Here is a 14,557-nt window from a genome sequence, read left to right on the forward strand (position 1 = left end):
TTCCTTATCCAGCGAGTGGTCCATCCATCAACCCCACATTTCCAATTTAGAGATAAGGATGCCATGTGGGAAGTATACATGTAAAGCTAGAGCTACAAATGTAATAAAAAGTTACTTTTCTTATTATACTTTTTAGACCATCTCCTGATTTTATTCCCCCCCCCAATGAGAGGCTGAGAATGTTTCAAAGAATGCAGTATGCTATAAGCAACATAGGGGTCCAAAGAAAACAAAATTGATTTCCATTACAGCTTTTACAAACACAGCATGTAATATAATTCTAAAAAATAAGATTACTTAGATTTTTTTGTACTGTCTAGTTGGGGAGAAAGGGAAATTTCATATCTGAATTTTCTTGTGTATTTGTGCAGCTGTCTACACCTTTTGAAAGAAATCAGAGTTTTCATGTTTGGGAGCCATCTATAGGGCAGTATTTACTCAGAAGCAAGCATTGCTGAGAGTGGATTACTGGTGCTGAGTAGGACATGTAACAGTGCTGGATTTCAGAACTAAAAAGAAGGAAAATACTTTATGAAGATTTTTATTTCAAATAAAATTAATTCTTTCTTTCTCTGTCCATCTCCCAGCGAGCACTAAGCATCCATTACAGGGGCAGTATGTAAGTATAGCTGCTGAGTTGTTTTCCTGCTTTTCAGGCATTTGCACCTCTGTGGATATTCCAGAAGCTGTTTCCCTGTAGAAGTATTCGCATCTGGTTATGGCAGCATCCTGCTTTAAACCTCCTCGCTTCAGCTGCACAGTGAAATAGAAAGAGTGCTGTGTGGTGCCAGTGTTTTGTTTATGGAGAGTTTTATCTTAAAAGGCTTTGAGTGTGATGTAAGAGCAAAGCAAAATTAGCATAAATATATCAGCCCATTGTATGTTCATCTGTTCAAGTTAATACAAAGTTAACACTAGTTGTAGTTTGGATTTTTTGGTTGGAAGTAATACATTAGCAGTGAAAAGTGGTTGCCTTTGCCAAAGTTGTCACCTTCCCACTTGGTGGAGATTTCCCATGTCTTCATAATTCTGCCGCTCTGGTTTAGGTCACTGTAGTCACATTTTTTATGACCTTTTGAAGGCTTAAACATCTACTTGAACAAATGTTGCTCTTCACTTACTGTTCACTGTTTCACGTTTTAGGGGGAACAGAGTTGAAAATCAGCACTTTCATTAGTATTTTGAGACATGGTTGATCTGAAAGATTATTCCATGTCCTCATACTTTATCTCAACAGTTAATATTATGTGAGAGCAAGACTACACCCATCCACACCATACACATGTTTATCTAAAATTGTTTTCAAAAATGTAATACTGCTGCCATTCTGGATGTGGGTTTTTTTATGTCAATTTGAGCCTAGTTTGTTTCGACTTAGCCTGTATTTTTAAACTTTGTAATATAAATCTATGAAGTTCATAATGGCAGTTAACCACAGAAGAGCTTTTATATAAGTTTTAGATGTACACATTAGGGTAACTTAGTGTATAGACCTGTAGCAAGTCATTCTCAGTGAAGCTCTCATTTATAGGCTTTGCGGGGACTGTTAATAAAGCAGCATCTTCATAATGGGGCCTGCAGCTCTAAAGTGCACCTGGTTGTTAGCAGAGCCTGACATTTTCCATCTGCGTCCTGTGTTCCTATGTAGCTTTTGTTTTGTGATCTCTTTGAGTCCTATTGAGATCACTTGCTGATTACTTATGCTGGAATTTGTGTGATGTTTATGGTGCATCTTGAGGTAGTGGTGGTTATATTTTATCATATGGAAAATAAAATTGACATGGGCCTTTAAATATCAAGGAAAGCAGAGTAAGGGCTGTCAGCCTTTGTTATATTTATTCACCGTGCTTCATCCTACCTCCTGCACAATCCCTTCATCCACTGTCCCAGAGGGATGAATTAAGAGTGTGAGCTTCATTGTAGCTTTGTCGGGTGAAGCTGTGTCCTTGCCGAAGTCAAGAGCGGAAATTCCACTAATTTTGTTTGCGCCACATTTTCACTGCTGTTTTTTGCTGCCTTGTTGCAACTTGAATGCTGTTAAAATACGTAGCACTTTTCTGTGGATACTTTTAGGCAGACTGGCTGAAACTTGGCCAGGGTGTAGGAGCTACAGGGCAACACAGAACCAGGGAGGGAAACGCATTGTTGCTGTCAGTTAGCGTCATTCAGTCTGTGTTCAGAATGCAGCTGTAAGTATGAGAGAAAAAATAAACTTGAAAATTGTATAATAACACTGTTTTGATAATAGCACTAGAAATAAATACTTGCCAGACTGAAGCTAGTTCATAAATTTCTTCCAAATTTCAAAAATTACATATTTAGAATATGTGGAACTGTAAATCCAAAGTTTCTGCATAGTTTATCTCCTCCTACTGTCTTGGCTTTAAATCAAGGGAAGAATATTTTATAGAGGATTTATTTGTAGTTATTGTTAGTTGTATAGCTATTGCTGCTCTAGGCTGTATTGTGTTCCTCTAAATCAACCAGATAGTGTGTCTCTTATTTAAATGTGAATATCTGACAAACATATTACAGACCTGAGAGTGATTAGAGCTCGATGCCTAGAATGAATAAGTGCTTTGGATCTCTGCCTCTGTTGCAAAGGAACCCTGAATCGAAGTGTCTGGCTGAAAATACAGCTTTAACGAAACCAAAACCCCTCTAGCCCTTTATATGTTTTTTGTATTCCACTCAGCAGGTCTGCAGCAGTCGCTGAGTGTTAGAGGAGCTTAGTTAGTAAGAACTTCAAGAAAGGTTTTATTAATGTATACATAGTAATAAAATGAACTACATTTGAATGTGTGCATAAATTTTTAGCTTTGTTTTTCTTTAAATAATCTCTTAGGTCTAGCAATTATTATAGGGCTGGAGCACCTTCCCTGTGCAGACAGGCTGAGAGTGGGGGCTGTTCAGCCTGGAGAAGAGAAGGCTCCAGGGAGATCTTATAGCGGCCTTCCAGTACCTGAAGGGGCCTATGGGAAGGCTGGGGAGGGACTTTTTACAAAGGCAGGTAGTGACAGAACAAGGGGTAATGGCTTTAAACTGGAAGAGGGTGGGTTTAGATTAGATATAAGGAAGAAATTCTTTCCTGTGAGGGTGGTCAGACACTGGAACAGGTTGCCCAAGGAAGTTGTGGATGCCCCCTCCCTGTAGGTGTTTAAGGCCAGGCTGGATGAGGCTTTGAGCAACCTGGTGTAGTGGAAGGTGTCCCTGCTGACAAGATGCTCTTTAAGGTCCCTTCCAAACCAAACCATTCTGTGATTCTAAGGAAGAGTAATAGTGGAAATCTGGAGTCAAATCTCGAAAAACACAGTTCAGTCCACAGAAGAATTACATTGATTGGGTAGACATTTGGATGTAAACAGAGTAAAAGGAACGTTTCTGACATCCGTAAGGATATATCGCAAATTTCCTGGGAGTGAGTGATGACAACCTATTTGCCTTTGAATTTCTGGAGTGCAAAACGGGTGCTAGAGCTGTATACAACAGGAAATTCAGATGCCTAAGCAGAGAGTTTCTTTGGAATTTAAGCCAGAAGAAAGCCATTTCTATACCCCTATTGCTACGATGATGATTTTCACAATTGGAAACTAAGTGGCACAATTTTGTCTTCCTGAGACTACACTGTACTGCTGCTGCTCAGCCTTTTTCATTACCAATGAAATTGATAAGTAGCGAGTCTCTCTAGTGTCACTGCTGTGTTTCAGGTGCCCATGGACAGCAGAGGCTGGTAGGAATTGCTCTTACTTTCCCAACCAGCAGAAATAGTCTGCAGCCATCACCAGCACAGGCAGGAGAAGTTGTTTCATTAGCACCTTACATTCATCCACCTCTCTTTCATCCCACTTTATTTTCTGAGAGTATCTGGTTAATGATTTTTTGCTCTCTGAGATGAGACTACTGAAGAAACTTTCCTGTAATATTCAAATGCAGCACCTCAGGGAAGTGGAGCAATTTAAACAACATACAAAAATATAGTTGAACCTTTTTGGTAGCTGCATGTACCTTCGTTTATCCCAGCAGCCCCACAGGTATAAAACTTCTGTCTCTGGTCATGTAACCACCTGGCTGTTACTCCCCGGCTCCCTGTGTTGGCTCAGGTGGGCATTTCTGCTCTGGCTCCTCACCAGGGCTTTGCTTTTCTTTCTAGGCGTGCCTGAAGCTCATTGCCAGTCGCAGCATATTTCCATTGACTTCAGAGCACTTGGCCCCATATGTGCTTGCAAACAAGCACTCGTTCTCTCCGATGAACATGCATGCACAGTGGGGTTTTTTTTGTTTCTTCCTTCTTCTTTATTCTTTTTAAGTGTGGTGTTGAAGCCAGCATGGATGCTTAGCCTCCTAAGCAATACTTGCTGGCATTGACCGGGGCTCTCCTGAGTGAGGGAGTTGTTAAGTACTGGGGAAACACTTCCAAAAGCAGCCTTGAGTCCGATGCCTTGGTTCCCACAGCTCCAATCTGTAGTGCTGCACAGAGCCTCTCGCTGGAATGAGAATGGAGTTGGCAGTTGTCCTCTGGGGCAGGATTGCAGTGGCCTTTCATGACAGTGGCCGAGGAGGAAATGGAGAGTTGTGGTCTCGCTTATTCAAGTGGTATTAACTCAGTTGAGTGACAGTGTTTAGTACCAAGAATTGGGGTTTTGGTTGTTGTGGGGTTTTCTTCCTCCTGACAAGACTCTTGCTCTCACATAGATTTGATTTCTGCACACAAGTGTCAAATGGACACACCAATGGGGTATTTTTTTACAAGCACTTAGCCATCAAGCTCTGAGCTGCCAATGTGGAAAGATTTGATTTGATTTGTGTGTATGGAAGAGAAATGTGTATGTGCAGATAAGTGTTGGAATTGCCTTCAGCACATTTGGAAATTTGATACTTAATTTCAAAATAGTACCAATAAATATGTTGATTCAAATGAGGAAATCGAGCTTTTTCTCTTTCAGAAAGACTTAGTTAAAATTCAGGAAGTCAGACTGCTGAGGAGTTAGCACTAGGATTTATAAAACAACATTGAAAGGAAAGCTTAATTAACATTTCACTACCCTTTCAATTGCACTGAATGCATGTCTGGTTTATCACCCACCTAAATATGTTAGTTTATATTTGAAGAATGCTTGCGACAGTGAGCCTTCAGGAGAAAGCTCAGCTTTTTCCTATAATCTAATTATAGCATGTATATATTTTATTTGCTTGCTTTGACCTTGGGTGATTTAGAGAGAATATGCAATGTATGTGTCATGTATATCTGCGAATCAGTACTGGAGGTTGTTTTTCTTTTTACTGGTAATGTACCTTTAGCTGGAACTTGAGGGGTTTTGTGGGGTTTTTTGGTCCAAACAATGTACTGATGGCACGCTTTGGGTATTGATGGAAGAGCTCGCACAGCATGGCAGCACACGCGAAAGCAGGTCATCCCTGGGAAGGATGCTGCTCTGCATTCCTTAGGGTGACTAAAGAAGTAGCAGCTTATTTTCTTTCTCTCCCTGAAGAACACAGTGATAACAGAAATGGAATATTAAAAAGGGCAGCACAGATTAATGGGGCAGTAATAAAACAAATGAGACCCATTAGCAAAATCGCTGTTTGAAAAGTAGATTCTGTGATAAGTGCCCTTCAGTGCCTCATGTGGGAAAAATTGTTACAGCACTTTATCATCCATGGTGTTGGATTTTAGACTGTTGTAACAATCCTAAGTGATAGGATCTTAAAATAATTAAGATGAAGGTAAACTTCATGTGCACATAGTGCTTGGTAGAAAACTTGAATGATTATATCCGAATATGAGGACAAGTTCTCTTGTTTCAAACACAGTCAGTATGTTTTTGCCTGCTCTCAAAATCTTACATCCAACAACAAAGCCTTGTTTTGTTCTTCTGTTAAGCCTGTAAGGTGATCAGGAGAACTTGGAAGTCCTTATTTTACTGCTGGAGCACTGGTGCTTTGGGAACTAATGTTCAAACAGACTTTAAACCGGAATAGGTGGCTTTAGCAAGATCTTCTACTTTTTAATTATTGATTTTGTATTAGAATAACAATGAAACATGTGCATTGAACTTGAAATGCTACACGTATCTATTTGCTCTCTGCTTTTTCAACCAGATTTTCATCTGGAGCATTTAATAAAAAAGGAAAATACACTTAATTTATTAGATTTACAGAGTATGTAAAGAGGAGAAGGATGCTTGGGGTTTAGAAGTAAAATGTGTACACAGATCAGCTAATCAAAGATACTAGTTTGAAAGTGCTTTTTCATTGATGTTCAGGAGATAGATGGGTCTAAGTCTCTGAATTTACACATTTTGCTTCCCTTTTTCCCCTCCAGAAACAGGCGGCTGTATCGTGGTGGGGTTTATTTTTTTTTATTTATTTTTTTCTTTCCCAGTGTAATTTTTGTTAAATCCAAGCTTAGACTGTAAGCAACAAGCAAGACATTTCTTGCAGAGATGCACAGGGGTGTGGATCGCGAGGCGGGCAGGGGTGCCCTGAGCGCCGCCTCCCCTGCGCTGGCAGCGGTGGCTGCGGCTGCGTCCCGTCCGGCGGTGGGAGAGGAGGGCTGGGAGGCGGCTGTTGCTATCGCTCTGATGTCAGGCACTCTTGCTAACGTGTGGTTGGTTATTCTGCATTTCAGATCGCTGCCGGTAGCGGAGCACAAAGGAAACAGCGAGACTCCCGCATCTTTCAGCAAGAAGAAAGGAGTCGGCGGAGCAGACTAACACGGACTTGTGTCGGGTGGCCTTGCCCTACAAAGGCTGCCTTTAAAAGAGAAACGCAGTGTTATTTAATGAGCTGTGAGATGAGACGCTGCTGCTAACGCTCAGATCCCAGGATTCATCGGCTATTCATTGTGCTTAATGTACATGTTTCTGCACCGTGCATTTAGGAGATCCCAGAGAAGAATCCAAAACGGCTGCGGGGGAAAGACCACCAAACATGCCTACAGAAACACTACCGACAGGTAGCATGGTGAAGCCGGTCAGCCCTGCCGTCACTTTCACGTCCGCCGTTCCTCTCCGCATCCTGAACAAAGGACCCGACTATTTTCGCAGGCAGGCGGAGCCTAATCCGAAAAGACTGAGCGCGGTGGAGAGGCTAGAAGCCGACAAGGCGAAATACGTCAAGAGCCAGGAGGTCATCAATGCCAAGCAAGAGCCTGTGAAGCCGGCGGTGCTGGCGAAGCCACCGGTCTGTCCTGCGGCCAAGCGAGCGCTGGGGAGCCCCACCTTGAAAGTCTTCAGCAACAACGCAAAGACGGAGAGCGGCGTCCAGAGAGAAAACCTGAAACTCGAGATTTTGAAGAACATCATCAACAGCTCCGAAGGCTCCAGCTCGGGTTCAGGGTATAAGCACGGTCCTCGAAACTGGCCGCCTCACAGAGCCGACTCGACGGAGCTGAACCGACACTCGTTCGCTGAATCTTTGAAGGTTTATCCCACACAGGGCCGTAGCAGCCCGCAGGAGAGCAGCTCCAACGTCAGCAGAAGGCTCCTAGATCAGTCGGCAGAGACTTTCTTGCATGTCTCTCACAGCTCCTCAGACATTAGGAAAGTAACTAGTGCAAAGCCCTTGAAAGCAATACCCTGCAGTAGTTCAGCCCCACCTCTGCCTCCAAAGCCCAAAATCGCTGCCATCGCCACCCTGAAATCCCCAGAGATTGAGACAGTCGAGTCTGGATGCGGAGTTAGTAGAAGACCCTCCCTACAGCGATCAAAATCAGACTTAAGCGACAGATACTTTCGTGTCGACGCAGATGTTGAACGATTCTTTAACTACTGCGGACTCGATCCTGAAGAGCTTGAAAACCTCGGGATGGAAAACTTTGCAAGGGCTAACTCTGATATTATATCTCTCAACTTTCGCAGTGCAAGCATGATTAGCTCAGACTGTGAACAGTCTCAGGACAGCAACAGTGACCTTAGAAACGATGACAGTGCCAATGACCGTGTGCCATATGGCATTTCTGCCATTGAAAGGAATGCCAGAATCATCAAGTGGTTATACAGCATCAAGCAAGCTAGAGAGTCACAGAAAGTGTCCCATGTGTGAGAGAAAATCCACTGTAGAAAAAGCAAGGACTGTATCTTTGTCTGTGAATATTCAGTTGTGAAGGGTTGTGAAGTCTACTTGAAGTCTTGTACACTTCTCAAATCTCTTTGTGTTGCTTGTTGTGCAATGTTTCCAAGTTGCATGCCTGTCAACATGTGAGCTGACCTGGCTTCCACTTGAACAATAACTAACTACAAAGCCTGGCTAAGCATACACATTATCTGCCAAAAGTTTAAGACAAGAATCTAATTAGGGCTTCAGTATAATCAAAGTGTTTACATGGAAAGGTTCTATGACTTCTTTGGTATTTATGTGGTTCCTTGTGGATTTTATATGTCACTTTTTGTCTTAATACAGATATTGTCAACTGCCGTTACTAGCTTCTAAGTTGAAATAGAATCCCTTTGGAGGGGAGAAAAGCAAAATTGGCCAAAATAAAAGGTTTAGGCATACAACAATAGGCAAAACAGCCTTATCTCTTCTAGAAAGTGCATTATTGGCACATGTAAAACTGTTTCTAAAAGGCAAATAATGTTACGTTCTTAAATTATGTATCATTGTTTAACTATATATTCCTACCACTAGTAAGGGACTGTTCAGTAAAGGTTTCTTTTTTCTAGGTAAGCTCCCTCAATTTTGCAGCAGAAGTAGTCTAGTGAATCTGCTTGACCTCTCATAAACTAAATGAGTCTTGCATTTGGATTGATATAAACATTATAATGGTTTTGTGTTACCCTGTTAGAAAAGCCTTAAAGAAGGTTGGAGTCAACAGATGGAAATGTTGTAGGTGCGGGATTTTGTGGGTTTGGTTTTTACTTCAAGATTCCTGGTCTTAAACTTTTGACAGGAATTATTAGATCCTATAGCTGATATCAGATGCCTTCATTGGTCAAACACATCATGACTACAAACTCCATGCTGTCTTTTAATTTTTTTGTGGACCTATTTGAACAGTTATTGAACAAAAATGGAAACACACAGCCATATCAATATAATGCCTCCCATTCAGAAGTAAATACACTCAGTAGCTGAACTATATCTGAAAAATCGTGATTATGTTGTCTTGCATATGTTATATCTAAGGCTGTGAAAGTTTGTTACAGCTCTAGGAAAGTGTAGAAACATGACAGTATGTAGCTTTTTTTTTTTTGCTTTTTTTTTTTTTTTTGCCCCCTCCTTATCATGGTTAGTGCTGCAGGTCAACCTGTTACAAATCTTTTGACAATCTGTGTCTTCCCGGTGGTTTAATTAACTGTCATTTCAACTGACAGTGGGGTGTGGTAGCAGAGAAGTTGAAAGTACAGTGGTCTGCTTCGTTATTATTGTATACATGCTTTGAAGTAAATTGCAGCACTACTTATACTTCGTCAGCTAATAGGAAACTTTTATATTGTGTAAATGCTGTAAGACTTTGTATATACTTCAGTTGTTACGAAATCTTTAAAAGGAAGAGTGTTATGCTAATAAATAGCTCCTGGTGCAGGTATGTTAGGTTTTTTGTTCTTTTTTTTTTTTTTTTTTTTTTTTAAACCCCTCTCATTCTTAAAACTATATCGGGAACTAAATTGCAGTGTGTTTTAGTGCTGTAGAAAGTCTTGGTTAAATAATAGTTCCAGTAAAAGGTTTCTTTTACTCAAGTGCTTTTCAGAATATAATTTTTTATAAAGTAACTATAGCAGCATGATCTGTCTGAAGAACTAGAAGAGATTTTCAAGACTCTTAAAATAGCTTGCTTCTTCCTTACCTAGCAATGTTACTGTTCCCATTTATAGCATCTGTTCATAACGAATCACTGCAGTCTTCTGAATTATTCTTCCGTAGTGCTTATTTATATATTTGAATATTAAAGAAGTTTTACAAAGTTGGGTTCTATCTTTTCTCTAAGAAGCCTGTAGCCCAGCTTCTTACCAATAGCCACAGTTAATGCAGGCGAGCCTTGAAGCGGAGCCGCGCAGTCATTTGTTGCCTATGGAATTATCCTACATCAAGTTTTACATAAATGTTTTCCAAATGATTGTTCATGGGGGTGGGGGGGGAAGCACACATTCAGTTTCAGGAGGCTACTATTTGGGGTTTTTTACAGTTAGCTTCACAACCTAAGACTTAGAACATTCCTAGTTCAGTCAAAAAAACGAGGAGCTGTGTATTTCAGCTACAGGCACATTCGTGACATTTTAAGCTCCATGGGTTTCAGTTGGCATTGACATCACACTGGTTTTTCAAGCATATTTTTCCAATAGTAAGTTCTACTCAGTTCAGTGACTATTTTGCCAAGGAAAATAATGCTTAAGGGATTAAAGCCAAGTGTAATGCAGCTGTACAGCAATGAAATAAAGAAGTTAAAACCGAAATAAAAATGCACTCACATTGTTCTCTCTCAAGTGTTTTAAGAATGATGATAAACATGCTATCTCAACTGTTGTCAGCCAAAAACTGTAATGAAGAAGCCTTTATAACTAGAAAATGGATTCGAGCATATGTCAGTATTTTGAACTTGTTTCCCAGGGTTTGTTAGGAAGCTGTAGGCTCTTGAGAAATCAAATTCATTTCCTTTTAATGCCACGAGGGGTTTAGGCTTGTGAGCTATCTGCAAGAGAACATTCCCTCACCCGAGATGTCAAGCAGCACCTTTGACACAGCACAGGCTCTGATTCTGCTATATCTGCTTGTTACAGTATGTATGTGAATAAGACTTCAGGGGACCCAGACCTTCACAGTCAGCTGAACTTGCAACTCTGGTGAGGTTGCAGTGATGGATATCACAAGATTGCAAAATGTTCACAAGGCTTTGAACAAGCAGAGAACCAATGCCTTCATTTGTCACTTTATTACAGTTTATGCAGATACGATTTATTTATTTATAGTCTTGCTATTACCTCTGTGTTTGCACAAAAAACACATCGTTGGCGTCAGATCCGTTTTTGTTTTCAAATGGGAATAACCATTTTTTGCCTTTGCGACATGTTGAGAGGTCCCATTGTTTGTCTCTGCCTTTGGAGGTTGTTGAGTGCCGAATCCTGAATTTGCAGGGAGTTGTAATCAACTCAAACGCCTCATCAGGGACCCGTTCTGATCTTGTTCCTGCTGCCTCCAGCAGACATTTACCCAGGTGCAAAGCACACAGCAAGCGTCCGTGGTTAAACAACAGCTCTTGTTGCAGCAGCAGCAGCTCTTGAGGGAGATGCAAGTCCGTGGTGTCCTGTGAAAGCCAGTGCTGAACTCAGCACTGACAGTCCTGACCCCAGAAGTGAAGAAAAACACAGTATGTTTTCAGTAGTTAGTGTAAATTCACACTCACACACACAAAAAGAAATGACCACTGAGGTTTATGGTGGTTCTGTTATTTTGACTTGCTGCGGAAGGAAAGGAAGAGGAAAACGATGTGACAAAGTGCTCTTTGAATTCTATATACAGCTTTGCACAGAGATAAACCTTTTATCTGGCTGAAAGCGATGGGCAGCAAAGTAAAATTGCTCTTTTAATCACTTCATATTATATAGTAACAATGTTGTGAAAGATGAGAGATAACAGGATCTGTGCCACAAATTTCCATTCAACAAACACAAGTACTGAAATTTTCTTTTTTGTGGATTCTGTTTCTGCAAGGGAGAGTGCTGTGCTGCGAGCATGTGCACCATCTGAGTGACCGAGGGCTTTTGAAGGGTAAACACAGAATAATGATGCTTTTGGCAGAAATTCAAAAATCAAAAGACACGCTCAGACAACAGAGCCAATCAGTATTGCTGACTTACCTCTTTTTACAGCAGTTTATCCATCCATGGAGGCCATATGCATTTGATTCCAGTCATTCAATGAAAAACAAAGTGCTTAATGGAGCTCTGCAGTACAGAGCTGAGTTATTTCAGTCCGTGGGAGAACAGGAAAGGAGCTAAACCTTAAAAACAGTCTTCCCAATACCAATTGATTATGGGATGATAATGTTTAGTACATTATGTTCAGAGCTCACTAGTTTGTAAGAAACTTTTTATTAAGCAGAGTAGTAAAACCAATAAATCTGAGAGGTGTCAGTTTTCCAAGGCTATAAAACTCATGTTTTATGTGATTAATGGCGCCACACCAGTAGCTGAGCACATTAGGCTTAGAATATAAGAGCATCTGGAGCTTTGTTCCCATGAACAGTAAGGGTCCATTGGCTATTTTGGCAGTGAATATAAATGCAGATATAGTGCAAGGTCCCTTTGTGCTGTACAAGAGAATAAATTGGTCAAGATGTTTTGTCCTGAATTGTAATATACCTCTATATTAAAATCCTTGTTACCAAGGTTTAGATGTTCACTGATACTCTGAATTCATCTGACATTCCTTGCTGTCAGCAGAAAGACTCCAATAATCTGTCCTTTGAAGTATATCACCCATAACTTAATGGGAAAGGCCATTAAAATTGTCTGTACAGTATAAGGTTTTTTATCTCCTGGTAATGGCATCTGTTAAGTGAATCTCTAAACAAGCAAATTTTAGTCGAAAGAGTTAACCCATGAACACCTTTTGTTTTTCTCCCTGGAAGCCCAAATGAATAGCTTTGTCCTAGTGTTTGTTACAGTTGGTATGCTGTTGCTAAAATCCTCGGATCTTTTCCATTTGGGGTGCAGTGCAATCAGGTGGAGACACCTGCACCACACCATCTGTCTTGCCCTGGCAGGTATGAACAGCCTTCAAGCATACTTTTTATTTGATCGCTTAAGGATTTGGTTGTATCTGCCCATAAAAACTCAGTAATAATAAGGTTTTTTAGTTTTCATGAAAAATGATCAATTATATAACAAAAAAAATGTGCTCTCTTAAATGTCATTCTTCTAAATTTAAAGTAATTTTTCATGATGGTCTTATGACAAGAGTAAGAAAGTGCTAGTATCTGTGCTATTATTGTTTCCTGCTTTTGGCACTGCATGTCTTCTCCACCTTCATGGTGTCTTGCCTTTTCTGAGTTTTCCCAGCTTCCATTCTTCCTTTCTGCATGTTCCTTACTTGTCTGTCGTTTTCATCTTATCTTCTCTGTAACGTATGACCAAGGTCATAATCCTCTCCTTGCTTAGCCTCTTCATAAGCAGCCTCACACTTCAGTTATGTTAATTCCCCTGAATCCGAAAGCAACTTTGCTACAACTTGTCGTGTCTTTTACAACCCCCGTATTCATGGCGGCCTGTTTCCAAGAGAGTAACTCTGTGGCTGCAGTTCAGCTACCATGTCTGAGCGGATAGTGGTCTATTTAATGGATTATTTTTTTAATTTTCTCATTTGGCATGCTATTTGTAGGCAAGATGAAACAGCAGGAGGTGGTTCTTCGGGAAGAAATTGTGATTGAAAACACTCAGGAAGAACAGGATACCAAACATACCTTGAAATACCCACCTTGTGGTCCAAAATTGCCTTTCTTTCTTTCTCTGCTGTATCTTGCTCAATGCATATCCTTGCCACTTCTTTAACTCTGTACAAAATGCTGGCTTGAGGACCACGGTGTGCAAAGGTGGCACAGTTTCTAGTGAAGAGTGGTACAGGCCTGCTATCCAAGCAATAGTTACCATTTTGCCTTCTGCCATTTGGTATCATGGTACCTGTGTGTCTTCTGGCATCCAGACCACTTGCGCTGACTGCTCAGTTCCCAGGCAGCTGGCCGAAGAGTGCTGCCTAAAAAGGCTGTCCTAACACAAGAGGACAGTAGAAGATCCAGAAGAGACAAGATCTATTCTCACCTGGCTGTTGTGGGAGACTTCCCCAGCTGCTGTAAGAGAAGAGCAGGTTTGGAAGCCATAACCCCCAGGCTGCAGTGTCGTGCAGCCCAGGGCCTGAGGGTCTGACACCTCAACGTATGGGAAAAAGGTATCTGTGTGTTCATCTGGGAGATGGGATAACTCAGTGTCTGGGAGCAGAAGGCACTTGGTGAAGCATGGTACTGTTCCAGTAAATAACCTGCTATTCATAGCTTTAAAAATGAAGGGGGGAATTAAAAAAAAAAAAAAAGAGAACAGGGTTGAAATTTGGAGAACAGCTGTGTATGCAGATACTTTCAGGTGGGATGCAGAGGTGGATAGATAGTTTTGCTTTTTAGGAAATGAAGCTTTTAAAATATCTTTTAATAAGTGACCTGCTTTTCAAGTATGTTAATCTTTTATAAAGTCAGCCTTGCCATTCTGAACTGCAAAAGCTTTGCTACTCTGAGCACAGAGCATTCAGAAATATACTGACAGTGATTTGGAGCAGCTTAAGGACTAGGATAAAAGTGCTTAGCTGAACATTAACTTTTTTTTACTAAAGTTTTGGGGGATAGTGCTTTTGTTCTTTATTTTAAACAGATTGTGGGGGGCAACAGAAAATTAACATAATCTTACTTATTAAAGTTGGCCTACAAATAAGACTGGGAAGCACAGGTTCAATTAACGTGTCTGTCTGCATGAAAATTAGAGTATTAGGTTTTGGCAAAGGCTCGATTTTCTTTATCCATGTTTTGCATATCCTGGAACATATCAGTTTACATGTATCTGGCACAAAACTAACT

General features: G+C 40.8%; 1 protein-coding gene across 1 annotated transcript; it reads left to right on the plus strand.

Annotated features, from left to right (window-relative positions):
- The first annotated feature begins 6,819 nt into the window (after positions 1–6,819).
- Positions 6,820–10,166, plus strand: FAM110B (family with sequence similarity 110 member B). The gene has a single exon (XM_010168377.1). It carries the CDS (start codon positions 6,931–6,933, stop codon positions 8,041–8,043), a length of 1,113 nt encoding a protein of 370 aa, XP_010166679.1. The 5' UTR covers positions 6,820–6,930; the 3' UTR covers positions 8,044–10,166.
- The last annotated feature ends 4,391 nt before the right edge of the window (positions 10,167–14,557 follow it).

Source organism: Antrostomus carolinensis, unplaced genomic scaffold, assembly GCF_000700745.2.
Source record: "Antrostomus carolinensis isolate BGI_N321 unplaced genomic scaffold, ASM70074v2 scaffold2545, whole genome shotgun sequence".
NCBI lineage: Eukaryota > Metazoa > Chordata > Aves > Caprimulgiformes > Caprimulgidae > Antrostomus > Antrostomus carolinensis.

Coding starts and splice junctions, on each gene's coding strand:
- FAM110B (XM_010168377.1), top strand. CDS start 6,931: ATGCCTACAGAAACACTACCGACAGGTAGCATGGTGAAGCCGGTCAGC.